We start from the raw sequence: 15,202 nt of genomic DNA, 5'->3' as shown, positions 1-15,202 counted from the left end.
TTTTGTATACATTGTACCGTATTTTTGTACTTTTCTATTTGCTATTCTTGTCAATGGTTTTAGAAGTTTTACTATGTGTTCACATTATGGGAGGTTCAGTACAATGCATGCCACTCCCCACGCATGGCAGTTGGGTTAAGTAGAACAGTGGAGAATGTTCTTTTCACTTGGTCTTCCATTACCATGTTCTTAAACAGAAAGCATGTATGCTTCTTACTAATACAGAAGTGAAATTCCAAATGTTTCTCACTATCCCAAATCCCAACAATGATTCTAAGATGTTAGTATTTGAGAATAATGGAGTTTAAAATAAAACTATGATTTATATTAATGTAGCCAAATGGGCAGATTATAGAGACTGGGCATATCTATATTGGACCAAACTCTATGAATCAGTGTTTTTTATTCCAAACAGGCATGGAAATACTGTTAGTTGTTCTTTGTGTTATTAGAATTTTTGGGGGGCGGCTGGGCATGGTGGCTCACGCCTGTAATCCAAGAACCTTGGGAGGCTGAGGCAGGTGGATCACCTGAGGTCAGGAGTTCGAGACCAGCCTGGCCAACATGGTGAAACCCTGTCTCTAGTAAAAATACAAACATTTGCTAGGCGTGGTGGTGCTTGCCTGTAATCCCACTACTTGGGAGGCTGAGGCAGGAGAATCACTTGAACCAGGAGGAGGAGGTTGCAGTGAGCTGAGATCGCACCATTGCCTGGGCGACAAGAGTGAAACTCCATCTCAAAAAAAAAAAAAAAATGGGGGACTTCCTGCGCGGGGGCCTGAGCCGCTGGGTCTCCCTGCTCTCCGTGGTCCCGGCTCGCGTGTAGCGGCGGCGGCGGCGGCGTCTCCGTGAGGAGGCGCGCGGGGCCATGACGTCAGCGTCCACAAAGGTCGGGGAGATCTTCTCGGCGGCCAGCGCAGCCTTCACGAAGCTCGGGGAGCTGACGATGCAGCTGCATCCTGTGGCCGACTCTTCCCCTGCGGGTGCGAAGTGGACGGAGACGGAAATAGAGATGCTGAGGGCTGCTGTGAAGCGATTTGGGGACGATCTTAATCACATCAGCTGTGTCATCAAGGAACGGACAGTGGCTCAGATAAAGGCCACTGTGAAACGCAAGGTATATGAAGATTCCGGCATCCCCCTTCCAGCTGAGTCACCCAAGAAAGGGCCCAAGAAGGTGGCATCTGGTGTCTTATCACCTCCTCCAGCTGCCCCTCCTCCCAGCAGCTCCAGTGTCCCCGAGGCCGGGGGTCCCCCCATAAAGAAACAGAAGGCTGATGTGACACTCAGTGCTCTGAACGACTCCGACGCCAACAGTGACCTGGTGGATATTGAAGGGCTAGGAGAACTCCTCCAGCTAAGAAACTCAACTTCGACCAGGACAGCCTGACCCTGGATTCTGGCCTTCTCATGACCTCTGCTGATCCTCCTCTCCTCTCCTGCTGAGCCTTCCACCTCTGACCTCTCACCGTTCACGCTGGACCTGTGGATCTCCTGGGACTCCGAGCAAGGCCTGCACGAGAGAGGGCTGAAAGGCTGCTGGGGCTGCCACCTCGCTGTTCCCGCATAAGCATCTGCCCCCAACCCCTTTGACCTTCATCTGATGGACATTTTTATACAGAAAACAATAAAGATTTCCCTCTCAAAAAAAAAAATGTTTTTCTGGCTTTTGGATTAAATATTTGATTAGTTGTTGCATTCCAGCACATGGTACTTCTTATGATTTTCTGGGTAGTTCCTGGCCACCTCTCACCTTTGCACCTTTTTGTTGTTGTTACCCAGGATGGTCTCAAACTCTTGGGTTCAAACAATTCATCCACCTCAGCTCCCAAAGTGCTGGGATTGCAGGCGTGAGCCACTTTATGTGGCTGACATCACTGCTTTTTTAAAAACCTGTACTGTGTTCCAGGAAGGAGATTTCCAAGATTCTGAGAAGTTCCTACCTCAGAGGGATGAATTTGGCCTCGTTTTTCAGTGCAAGCAAAATCATCGTGTTTGTGACCTTCACCACCTACGTGCTCCTCGGCAACGTGATCACAGCCAGCCGCGTGTTCGTGGCCGTGACACTGTACGGGGCTGTGCGGCTGACGGTCACCCTCTTCTTCCCCGCAGCCATTGAGAAGGTGTCAGAGGCAATCATCAGCATCCGAAGAATCCAGGTTGGTGTCAGATGCCATTTTAAAGTTGTAGGTGCATTTGAAGTAAAATGATGTCTCCTTTTATTTAGCATCGCTATGTTCCAGTGTAATGACATTTAACCCTCTCGTAACCAAAACGTGCTGCCATTCCACGATGTTGTGTGTACTTCCTTATCTTAGATAGAGCGCACTAAAGACAATGCAAGCATTGTGATCATTTATTGGGAGCAACATAAACAGCAGTGGCACAGGGCTTTTGATGTGCAGGTGGTAACTGCAGGTGTGATTAAAATGTTTAAGCTGTCGAAAAGGAGGAGAAGCAGATAGATTTCATCTGTTACGTTAATGCAAATGAGAAAGTAGCGAGTATGGGTTGAGTATGGTTCATCTGTAGGCTGGAAGGAAAGAGCTTGCTGGAGGTCCCTGCTTCTTGGTCAGGAAGCAGGGCCTCAACTTCACTTAGCTATCCCTGTTTGAAAATAAGTTCTTTCCTCTGTAGATGTTTTCCTTGTTAATTTTTGTGCGTGCCTTTAGGATCTCTGCCTTTTCTTTCCTATCCTCTTTTCACCTTTTTCTTACTGTTGATGAACCTAACTCTACCAGACTTCTTTCTTTCCAATTGGTTGATTTCTACTGCCTTGCTCTGTTTATACTACTGTAACAAAATACCTGAGACTGGCTAATTTATACATGTTAGACATTTATTTCTCACAGTTCTGGAGGCTGGGAAGTCCAAGATTAAGGCTCTGGCATTGGTGTCTGGTGAGGACCATTCTCTGCTTCCCAGATGGACCTCTGTGTCCTCACATTGTGGAAGAAACAGAAGGACAAACTGGGCCTGTTTAGTTCCCTCCAGCCTTCTGTAAGGACGCTAATTCCCATCAGGAGGGCTCTGTTGTGGCGACCTAATCACCTCTTAGAGGCCCCACCTCTTAACACTGACACTGGGGTGAAGTTCCAGCCTATGAATTTAGAGTAGGCCTGCCCATTCAAACCATAGCATCCACTTCACACATCGTCGCCTTTTCCTAAGTAGCTGTCACTAAATTGCCAGGGGCAAATAATTTATATCACCAAGGTAAGGTCCTGGCACATAATGTATGCACAAGTATTTGTGTGTTTATGAATAAGTTGAAAATTAAAATAAATTGGCTTTGTGAGAGGGCCTGGCAAGAACTTGACTGTCTAAGCTTTTCAAAAATCTGCTTTGTTTTATTCCTGATTCTTAATAGAGATGGATGCCCAAGGACAGACTCGAGTGAACTTAGCTGACACTGGCTGTGATTATTTTTTATTTTTAATTTTTTGGTTGAGGAGAGAGTGGGGTGGGTGTTGTCATAAAAGCTAAGATTCTTTTTTATGATGAAGTTTGTTTTTTAAAGAAGAGATCTTGCTGTGTTACCCAGGCTGGAGCATAGTGGCTATTCATGGGCACACTCCCACTACTGAGTAGCAAGTTTGTATTTCGTAAAAAATATTACCTATAAAACAGACCATACAAGGTCAATTCTTATCCTCATCCTTTCTGACAACAGCTTCAGGTAACACTGTGAAGGGATGGTCCATGCAGGTCAGTAACACTTTTTTCTTACAGCTTCTGCATCTTGAAAGAAATAACTTAGAAATAGACTTTGACCAGAGTGTCTCTCTGAGTGTGCGGGACACCTTTTTCAGATGGAAGGGCCACGTGTGTATTGTGCTGCTGTAATTCTCTGACTGTTGTTGCTGCCCCTCACTGTGATTGCAGGCGCTGGTGTATGTACTGTGAACCAGGGCTCTTGGAAGCCTTTACATGTTATTTCATGTTATCCTCACAATTGAAGGAGATAAGCATTAGTGTCCCCACTTTACAGAGAATGAAACTGGCTCCTGTAATAGGTTAAGGAGTTTGCCTGTTTTAGAGATAGGAATCTGTTCAGAACCATGATTTCTTAACCATTATTATGTTGCCTATTAGTCTGTTTTTATATTGCTATAAAGAACTTCCTGAGACTGGGCAATTTGTAAAGGAAAGAGGTTTAATTGACTCACAGTTCAGCATAGGTGGTGAGGCCTCAGGAAACTTACAGTCATGGCGGAAGGGGAAGCAGGCACTTTCTTCACAGGGCAGCAGGAAGAAGTGCAAACAGGGGAAATGCCAGAGGCTTATAAAACCATCAGATCTCATGAGAACTCGCTGTCACTAGAACAGCATGGAGGAACTGCCCCCATGATCCAGTTACCTCCACCTGGTCCCACCCTTGATACGTGAGGATTATGGGGATTACAGTTCAAGCTGAGATTTGGGTGGGGACACAGAGCCAAACTGTATCACCTATGTTGCTGCCTTAGTATCCTCTGGTGTGGGATATTTCCTTCAGTGTTCTTTTACTCATCTAGTCTTACTCCAAAAACCTTGAAAGGTTCTCTGTTTCCTGTGGAGTCCAGGTTTTGAACTCTAGGCGTAGGGCTCACCTGGCCACATTGTGTGTTTCCCAGCACGTGACCCATCTCTGTTCCTGCTTTGGGGTCTTTGGCTCTTTGTGGCTTGAGTGTCCTCCTTTCTGTCCTTGATTTAAGCAGGTGCTACTAAGCTCTCCGGCCAGGTCTCAGGAGCCTGGTGGTACATTTGTTCCTGCTGAGCAAGGCCAGTATGGTGCAGCTCAGTGCTGATGAACACATAATGGGCGCCAAATGCTGGATGAACAGAAGCAGCAATCATAGCAAAAGGCTGGGACCCAATACAGACCCAAGGTGGTCCAGGCTGTACCATAAGCCAGAGGAAGGCCGAGTGAGGAAGCAGACTCGAGTTGAACATTCCCGGAACACCGGGCCCTGTTCAAGGGGGTTGTGAGGGTCCTCAGCTCTGGGGAACTGGATCTTTTTCAGAGTGGACTGGATCGGAGTCTCCGCCTTGTTATGCGTGTCCCTCTGTGCATCTCAAACCCCATTGGACTTGGTCAACCTGCTCTTGTAAGAGAGGGGCCATGTCTGACATTAAATGTAGACCCTCCTGGCCGGGTGTGGTGGCTCACACCTATAATCGCAGCACTTTGGGAGGCCAAGGTGGGCAGATCACTTGAGGTCAGGAGTTAGAGACCAGCCTGGCTAACATGGTGAAATCCCATCTCTACTAAAAATATAAAAATTAGTTGGGCGTGGTGGTGCATGCCTGTACTCCCAGCTCCTCAGGAGGCTCAGGCTTGCTTGAACCCAAAAAGTGGAGATTGCAGTGAGCTGAGATTGCACCACTGCACTGTAGTCTAGGTGACAGAGTGAGACTCTGTCTCCAAAAAAAAAAAAAAAAAAGCCTCCTGACTGGCTTCCAGGCTGTGAAACAAGTGGATTTCCTTGGGCCATGTGGAGAAATAAAAACAGTCTTACTTGGTTAATAAAATTAGTCTGTCTTCCTGGCCATTATGAGATAAATGAAGGTTAAGATTAAGACCGTGGGGCTTTATATGAACAGATAATAGCTGATGAGTACTTACTAGGTAACAAAGAGGGGCCCAAGAGCCTTATGAATATTCACTCGTTTTACTAGTGTAACTCCCCTATCACTCCTATGTTACAGATAAAGAAACTGAAGTCTGGGGAGGGTGAATAGCACCTCCACGTTTTAACAGTTAATAAAAGGCTGATCCAGGGCTTTAGCCCAGGCCATCCGTCTGTCTGAGAAGTGCGGCCATGGCTCACGTCCCAGCACTTTGGGAGGCCAAGGTGGGCGGATCACTTGAGGTCAGGAGTTCTCGACCAGCCTGGCCAGCATGGTGAAATCCTGCCTCTACTGAAAATACAACAACAACAAAAAAATTAGCTGGGCATGGTGGTGTGCACCTGTAATCCCAGCTACTCTGGAGGCCAAGGCATGAGAATTGCTTGAACCCGGGAGGTGGAGGTTGCAGTGAGCCGAGATCACACCACTGCACTCCAGCCTGGGTGACAGAGCGAGACTCCATCTCAAAAAAAAGAAGTGCACAATCTTACCCCCACATGCACAGCATAACCTGAATGCAAATGTCACTTCTGTGCAGCAGCCATAGGAAATAACGGGGCAAAGAGCAGCCCCGACAGGTAGTATGGGGGGGTGGGACGCAGACCTTGGGTCCTCACCAATTCTCTGGGCCTTGGTTTTCTTGTCTCTAAATAAGGGGATTGAACTTAGTGTCGGGAGGTGATTTCCTGTTTTGTCTCACTTATTTAAAAAGCCATCTGTATTAGTCAGAGTTCTCCAGAGAAGCAGAACCGATAGGGCAGGGCCCACATGTGTGTACATGCAGAGAGACATTAGTAGATTGATTTATAAAATTTTCTCACGCAACTTGGAGGTGAGGTAAGTCCACAATCTGCGGGGCAGTTGGTAGGCCGGAGACCCTGGGAAGAGCTGATGATGCAGCTTGAGTCTGAGGAGGACAGTCTTGAGGCAGAATTCCCTTTTCTTTGTAGGTCTTTTTTTCTCTTAAATGCCTTCACCTGATTGGGCGAGGCCCACTGACATTATGTAGGACTTCAAAAAGTCTACAGATTTAAATGCTAGTCTCAACCGAAAAATACTTTCCCATTGATATCCAGACATGTTTGACCAAATATCTGGGGACTGCGGCCTAGCCAAGCTGACACATAAAATTAACCATCACACAGTCTTTTTTTTTCTTTTGAGATGAGTCTCGCTGTGTCAGGCAGGCTGGAGTGCAGTGGCATGATCTCAGCTCACTGCAAGCTCTACTTCCCGGGTTCAAGCAATTCTCCTGCCTCAGCCTCCTGGGTAGTTGGGGTTACAGGCGTGAGCCACCATGTCCAGCTAAGTTTTGTATTTTCAGTAGAGGCAAGGTTTCACCACGCTGGCCAGGCTGGTCTCAAATTCCTGACCTCAAGTGATCCACCCGCCTTGGCATCCCGAAGTGCTGGGATTACAGGAATGAGCCACTGCACCTGGCCCATCACACACTGTTTAATCCTCATCTCTTCTTTTGGGATCTCCACAGGTGACTTTGTCCTCATTTTCCCCTTAGTATTGAAGCCATTTGTTTATAGATTTCTTTCCCTTCCTAAACCTCTGAACATATAAAAGGCAGACACAATGCCTCATTCATCTTTATATTACGTATACATTGCAGGCGCCCAGAAAATGTGGAAGTGAAGTCAGCCTCCAGCTTCATTACGTCTGTGAGATTTGGAAAATGCCTAACAACTAAGCATTATTTTAGTGAGAAGTGATGACTGTCGTTTTCTGCTGAATTATGTCACACATCAGAGAGTGTGGCATGAAAGGGATCCTGCAGACGATTTTCAGGGAATTGTGGTCCAATATGCGGCTAGGGAAGAAATCCTTAAGATTTTTTATTTTTATTTTTCCACTAAAATGCAACTCACCTGTGTCTAAGGCTTGAAATTCCTGTTCATGTAGATAGATGTATGCATGCAGTAAAACAAACTGAGCAGCTGGGAATTTTACATTTTCCAGTGGCTGACTTTGGCAAGGCGCTCTGTGTCCAGACAAAGGATGCATCTTTGAGTTGGTCAGGAAACCTTAATTTCCCCTCACGTACATAGTTTCTGGTGGGTAGATGGGCCTAGAGTCCAGCAGTAGTGATTTTCAGTAAAGGAGAAACAAATGGCCAGGCATGACTGGTAAGAAAGCATTGGTGTTAGTGTGGTGAGCTCCTTCATGGTGGTGTTGAAGTCATTGCTGGAGATTTTGTTTTGTCTTGGTTATTTGTTTTTTCTGTCTTTAGAACTTTGTGTTTTTTCAGCCTGGATGGTTCCTGTAACTCATTTACAATTTTGTCCCCTAGTTCATCAGAATTGCCTGATGTACTGATTAAAACTAAATTATTACACCTTGGAGATTCTGTTCACCAGGCATAGGTTGGGGCCCAGTATCTTTTGTTTGGTTTTGTTTTGAGACGGCGTCTCGCTCTGTCACCAAGCGGAAGTGCAGTGGTGCGATCTCAGCTCGCTGCAATCTCTGCCTTCCCGGTTCAAGTGATTCTCCTGCCTCAGCCTCCGGAGTAGCTGGGACTACAGGTGTGCACCACCACACCCAGCTAACTTTTATATTTTTAGTAGAGATGAGGTTTCACTATGTTGGTCAGGATGGTCTCAATTTCTTGACCTCGTGATCCGCCTGCGTTGGCCTCCCAAAGTGCTGGGATTACAGGCGTGAGCCACCCTCAGCCCAATATCTTTAGAAAGTGTCCTCGTGTCCCTGAAAATATGCTGTCTTTGAGAAATCTTGCTCTAGTTGTGTGATAAAAAAGCACACGAGGTCAAACTATGTGTAGCAAATATAAACGAAGTCAGGATCACTTAAGACTAAAATCAGTTGAGAGGAAGCACACGGACACCTGTCTTGGTCTATGCTAGGCTTTTGGGGGTTAAGTTTGGAATGTATTCATTCACTTAGTCATTGACTCCACAATGTAATTGAGCACCTGGCTTAAGCTGGCACTGTGATAAATGCTTAGATACAATGGTAAGCCAATGCACAGAAGTCCTTCCTGCTGGGAATTTCCTCCTGGGAATCAGCAAGTGGGGGTTAATAAATAACCACGTAATTAAAATCAGTGCTCGTGTGTCATTGTCTTTGGAAGGCAATGTCCGAGATGCCATGAGGTGCTTTGGTAGAGATGCCGATGCCATTGTGGAGGTGTAGTGCTTCCTGTGAAGGCTCAAGAAATAGCCTGCAGCATTGCATGTGTGGTAGTGGAGAGACATGGGGAAGAGTTCGGGAAAGGGAGGGGCTCGGGGCAGCCAGGAGGCTGATGCCCTGCGTTTCCCTGGGGGTAATTATGTGAGAAAGCTCTTAATGTTCAAGAAAATCCACGTATTTTAAATTCACCCTGTCTGCAGCCTGGGAATACATTGGGGGCCGAGAGTAGAGGCAGGGAGATATGCCAGGAGGCTGATGCAGCAAGCAGTCCAGGAAGAGGATGATGTGATTTGGACTCAGGCCAAGTAGAGAGCCTTGGATAGATTTGAAAGCCATTGGGGGCCGGGCGCGGTGGCTCAAGCCTGTAATCCCAGCACTTTGGGAGGCCGAGACGGGCGGATCACGAGCTCAGGAGATCGAGACCATCCTGGGTAACGTGGTGAAACCCCGTCTCTACTAAAAAATACAAAAAACTAGCCGGGCGAGGTGGCGGGCGCCTGTAGTCCCAGCTACTCGGGAGGCTGAGGCAGGAGAATGGCGTGAACCCGGGAGGCGGAGCTTGCAGTGAGCTGAGATCCGGCCACTGCACTGCGACAGAGCCAGACTCCGTCTCAAAAAAAAAAAAAAAAAGAAAGCCATTGGGAGCATATCCTTATTTGGGTGTGGGGCAAGAGGAGGGATTAGTCAGAAGGAGGGATTGGGGCTACTTTCGTTCTTATGGCTGCAAAATCTTTTTACCTGGATTCACTGAAATATGGACTACTAGAAGAAGACCAGATTTAGGGGTGAATTTGGCTGTGAAGACTGGGATGCTTTAGAACTGTGCAGGTGTTTGCTACAAGACCCACTGATGGAGTCTGCCTGGTTCTGCCTCCTTTCCTATTTCTCTAAAAATGGAGGTTGTAAATGATAAGGGTAATGAATTGATCCAATGTTCACTTTTCTTGCTTGCCTCTCATGTGGATGTGTTAATGAACAATGACAAGGTGAAAAATGGCATCAGGAGAGGAGGAATAGGTCTGCCCGATACACCGATCAGAACTAAGTGAGCCTTGCCCGTAGATAGACCAGAGCTTGGCAGACACATAGAGTTTAGAAAACATTGTGTTGTTAAATTTCTTTTTTAAAAATATTTTTATATTTTAATTTTAATTTTTTTTATTATACTTTAAGTTCTGGGACACATGTGCAGAACCTTCAGGTTTGTTACATAGGTATACATGTGCCATGGTGGTTTGCTGCACCCATCAACTCATCATCTAGGTTTTAAGCCCCACATGCATTGGGTATTTGTCCTAATGCTCTCCCTCTCCTTGTTCCTCACCCTCTGACAGGCCCTGGTGTGTGATGTTCCCCTCCCTGTGTCCATGTGTTCTCATTGTTCAACTCCCACTTATGAGTGAGAACCTGTGGTTTTTGGTTTTCTGTTCCTGTGTTAGTTTACTGAGAATGATGGTTTCCAGCTTCATCCAAGTCCCTGTAAAGGACATGAATCATCCCTTTTTATGACTGCATAGTATTCCACAGTGTATATATACCACATTTTCTTTATTATTATTATTATTATTATTATAATACTTTAAGTTCTAGGGTACATGTGCACAGCATGCAGGTTTGTTACATAGGTATACTTGTGCCATGTTGGTGTGCAGCACCCATCAACTCGTCATTTAAATCAGGTATAACTCCCAGTGCAATTCCTCCCACCTCCCCATAATAGGCCCTGTTGTGTGATGTTCCCCTTCTCCAGTCCAAGTGATCTCATTGTTCAGTTCCCACCTATGAGTGAGAACATGCGGTGTTTGGTTTTCTGTTCTTGCGATAGTTTGCTGAGAATGATGGTTTCCAGCTACATCCATGTCCCTACAAAGGACACAAATTCATCCTTTTTTATGGCTGCATAGTATTCCATGGTGTATATGTGCCACATTTTCTTAATCCAGTCTGTCACTGATGGACATTTGGGTTGGTTCCCAGTCTTTGCTGTTGTAAATAGTGTTGCAGTAAACATACACGTGCATGTGTCTTTATAGTAGAATGATTTGTAATCTTTTAGGTATATACCCAGTAATGGGATTGCTAGGTCAAATGGTATTTCTGGTTCTAGTTCCTTGAGGAATCGCCACATTGTCTTCCACAATGGTTGAACTAATTTACACTTCCACCAACAGTGTAAAACTGTTCCTATTTGTCCACATCCTCTCCAGCATCTGTTGTTTCCTGACTTTTTAATGATCATCATTCTAACTGGCCTGAGATGGTATCTCTTTGTGGTTTTGATTTGCATTTCTCTAATGATCAGTGATAATGAGCTTTTTAAAATTTGTTTGTTGGCTGCATACATGTCTTCTTTTGAGAAACATATCTGTTCTTCTTTTGAGAACATATTCTGTTCATATCCTTTGCTCACTTTTTGATGGGGTTTTTTTTTTTTTCTCGTAAATTTGTTTAAGTTCCTCGTAGATTCTGGATATTAGCCCTTTGTCATATGGGTAGATTGCAAAAATTTTCTTCCATTCTGTAGGCTGCCTGTTCACTCTGATGATAGTTTATTTTGCTGTGGAGAAGCTCTTTAGTTTAATTAGATCCCATTTGTCAATTTTGGCTTTTGTTACCATTGTTTTTTGGTTGTTTAGTCGTGAAGTCTTTGCCCATGCCTATGTTCTGAATGGTATTGCTTAGGTTTTCTTCTAGGGTTTTTTATGGTTTTAGGTTTTACATTTAAGTCTTTAATCTGTTGTCTTTCTTACTCATACTTTTCAATTTCCTTTTTTCCATGTACAGAAAAAGAAAGTTTTATCGCAAAGATTTTAGGTCCAAGAAGTTCCATCTGTTTTTCTTTTATTAAGGAAAGGATTGATGGTCTTGGCATTAAGCAAGTCCAATAGGATTTTAAGAGATCTTATCTTCACAGCAAAGCACTGAAAGTCTTCAATGACTTCCACATCCAGTAAAACGTGTCTCTGAGGTTTTATTGTTCACAAAGCTGCTCCAGTTTTTGCCAACCATCCACTCTGAAGTCATTCTCTTTGACTTCAGTTCTGCTGTCTGATACTTCCGCAAGTGAACTATTCTGGGGATGCACCTCATTGCTGTATTGGCAATGTCATTTCAGCTTTTTCATCCTCCTGAGTGACTAGAGAAAGTCCAGCCAGCCCCTCCAGCATCTTTACAAGCCATTCGTGTGTTGAGTGGAGTCTCATTTAACCACCAAACTATTATCATGTCTTTCTCCACTCAGATCTATTGTATATTGACCAGTGCTTAGTAGGTTTACTGTGTGGATAATTTTTTATTTTGAAGGTGGGGAACTTCTGTTCTCACATGCATGTACAGAATATTGAATTTGATGTCTTGGTCATACACTTCAGCTAAAATCAGAATTTTATTCTGTTTAGACAAGATTAAGAAGATGTATTACCTTTTGCTTGTTGCTGTGATGACATGGCTGATGGCTTGAATAATTTAAGCCAATCATACAGTTGGTTTATGACTGTAGCATGTATCTGTGAAGAGCTGACCCCGAGTGCAGTGCAGTGTTCATGCAGATGAGTGTTTTTAAGTGCAGGATGGGGGACGCATCTCTGCCCTGTACATACTCAGTTTCAGTACCAGCTGCGGCCGCCCTGAGCTGGTTCCCGGCAGGATTAGTTTTTGAGGTGGACCCTGAAGGACAGGGTGGGATTAATACTCAGGGAATCACTTCGGGAGTGTGAATGTCAGTGCTGCTGGGCCATGGAAGAGTTTGAAGCATGGTGTCCATTATCAGAGGTGTTTTCAGAAGATCTTTAGGGAGTAGTGTTTGGGAACGGTTGGTTTTGATGGGGGATGCTGGAGAAGGGACCAGTGAAAACACTGCATCAGTATCACACATGATTGCCGGTCAGTAAACTTGTGAAATTGGGTCTGGTCTTTTCCCGCCCTCCCTCCCTTCCTTTCTTTTTCTTTTTCTTTCTTTCTTTTTTTTTTTTTTGACAGGGTCTTGCTCTATTGCCTAGGCTGGAGTGCGGTGGTGCAATCTCAGCTCACTGCAACTTCCGCCTCCCGGATTCAAACGATTCTCATACCTCGGCCTCCCACGTAGCTAGGACTAAAGGCATGTGCCATCAAGCGCACTAATTTTTATATTTTTAGTAGAGATGGGGTTTGGCCATGGTGGCCAGGCTGGTCTCGAACTCCTGACCTCAAGTGATCTGCCCACTTCGGCCTCCCAGAGTGCTGTGATTATAGGCGTGAGCCACCACGCCTGGCCCAACCGGGTCATTTCTTGAGGAATAGTGAATTGTGGCAAATTAGGCCCAGATTGTTATCTCATTGACCATGGAATAGGTGGTATGGGAGGAGGAAGCAGAGGTGCTGTGGTTAAGCCTACAGCAGAATATTCAGGCCAGCATCCGTCTGTGCCCTCTCTGCCATGCCAGACATGGGCTTGTGCAGGGAGAACCAGCAGTGCCCATTCCTAAGTCGGCTCACAGTAAGGCTGGTGGGTGGATAGTGAGGGAGCAGAAAACAGACAGTATCTTCTGCTTGCTGGATCTTTGAGAGAAATACTGATTATTTTCTTTTCCTATATAGAAGAAAGTATTTTTCTTTTCCTGCATGGAAGAAGGTTTTTATTTTCAGTTTTTGTTCTTTTGAAGTGTAACATTGCAGTCAAATGTGAAGTGACAGACAAAAATTGTAAGGACTCAAAGGATGTTGACAAATTTTAGAGCAGTAGATGACTTATTTAAGTGTTGTTTTCTCTGTCTCAAACATGTTCCGTGCTCATTTCAGTTGCTTCAGCGTTGCCAGTGTTTGCAGAATACCCGTGTAATAGCCATTTATACCAGGTGGTTTATTTTTCTCATGCAAAATCCTCATAAGTTTCCTTGTGAGTTTGTGAGGGCTGCTGGAACAAAGTACCACAAACACAGTGACTGAAAACAATGGAAATTAAGCCTCTCATGATTCTGGAGGCTGGAGGTTTGAAATCACGGTGTCAGCAGTGCCAGGCTCCTTCTGAAGCCTGCAGGGGAGAATCCTTCTTTGCCGCTTTGAGCTTCCAGTGGTTGCTGGCAGTCCTTGGATTGCAGCCACATCCCTCTCATCTGTGTCCTAATCACTTGATTGTTTTCTGCCCATGTGTCTCTCTCTGTCTCTCTCTTCTTTTCTTAGAAAGATACTGATGATGTTAGATTTCGGGTCCTCCCTTTTCCAGTATGACTTCCTCTTCACTAATTACATCTGTAACACTCCTATTTCCAAATACAGTCAACCTTTGAGGTCCTGAGGTTATGACTTTATCTTTTTTGGGGGTGTCTTAGTCTGTTTATGATGGGTAAACATAAATTACAGATTGGGTAATTTATGAAAAACAGAAATTCTCACCACTCTGGAGGCTGGGAAGTCTAAGATCAAGGCACCGGTAGGTTCAGTTTTCTAGTGACGTGCTCTCTGCTTGTAGATGGTGCCTTGATGCTAGATATTCCAGATGGGAGGAATGCTGTGTCCTTAAAGGGCAGAAAGTGGAAGGGCTTAGAGGGCTGCCTACTGCCCAAAGCCTCCTTTACAGAGTCCTTAATGCCATTTATGAGGGAGGAACTCTCATGGCCTAAGTACCTCTTAATACCATCACATTGGCCATTGAGTTTCACCACCTGGATTTTAGAGGGGAAGTTGTCCAGGCAGCTTCCAAGGACTGGACATTGGGGTATAGGGAGTTTCCTGGACGTTGTCATTTTCTGTTGGGCTGAACTTAAGTCATGCGACTACATCTAACTGCGTTAGGGGCTGGCGAGAGTGGTCCTTGTTCAAGGCTGCTGTGCATTGACTAAAAATTGGGAGTTTTGTTAATCACAGAAAATGAGAGCAGATTTTGAGGAGAGCTGATAGCTTTTGCCACATCTACAAAATTTTGGATGGGGTGGGGGTGATCTAGGTTGTTTATTCTGTTTCTAAGCCACTGTAGCTTCTGTCATTGAGTTATACCTACCATTTGAGGAGCAAAAGGGAGTTTTCCTACATATAATTATGTTAGGTTTGTTATGGTTAGCAGGACTTTGTTTTATTCAGTTAAATTGCATTGTGTAGTTGCTAACTAGTATGGAAAATAGCAATAAGCGAGAGATCGGGCTATTCCTGCTGTCTAGGAGGAGGCATTGACTAAGGAAAAAGATACGTGTAGGTGGAGCACGGTGGCTCACGCCTGTGATCCCAGCACTTTGGAAGGCCGAGGTGGGTAGATTGCTTGAAGCTAGGAGTTGGAGACCAGCCTGGCCAACATGGTGAAACCCCATCTTTAGTATACATACAAAAATTAGCCAGGTATGGTGGCAGATGCCTGTAATCCCAGCTACTCGGGAGGCTGAGGTGGGAGAATCACTTGAACCCGAGAAGCAGAGGCTGCAGTGAACCGAGATTGTGCCGCTGCACTCCAGCCTGGGCGACAGAG

General features: G+C 45.2%; 1 protein-coding gene and 1 pseudogene across 2 annotated transcripts in view; both read left to right on the top strand.

The window, feature by feature from the left end:
* ABCC4 (ATP binding cassette subfamily C member 4) overlaps positions 1-15,202 on the top strand; it is a 285,679-nt gene that overhangs the window by 94,304 nt on the left and 176,173 nt on the right. The window contains exon 8 of the mRNA XM_023218080.3: positions 1,910-2,159. Within this exon, the coding sequence (XP_023073848.1) occupies positions 1,910-2,159 (250 nt within the window). The remainder of the gene's footprint in view (positions 1-1,909; positions 2,160-15,202) is intronic.
* Positions 763-1,655, top strand: LOC111546585 (annotated as a pseudogene). Its single transcript, XR_002732833.3, has one exon. The product of XR_002732833.3 is annotated as a chromatin complexes subunit BAP18 pseudogene (transcript).

This window comes from Piliocolobus tephrosceles, chromosome X, assembly GCF_002776525.5.
Source record: "Piliocolobus tephrosceles isolate RC106 chromosome X, ASM277652v3, whole genome shotgun sequence".
Taxonomy (NCBI): Eukaryota; Metazoa; Chordata; class Mammalia; order Primates; family Cercopithecidae; genus Piliocolobus; species Piliocolobus tephrosceles.
The sequence above is the reverse complement of the archived record's forward strand: the minus strand, read 5'-3'. Positions and strand labels throughout refer to the sequence as shown.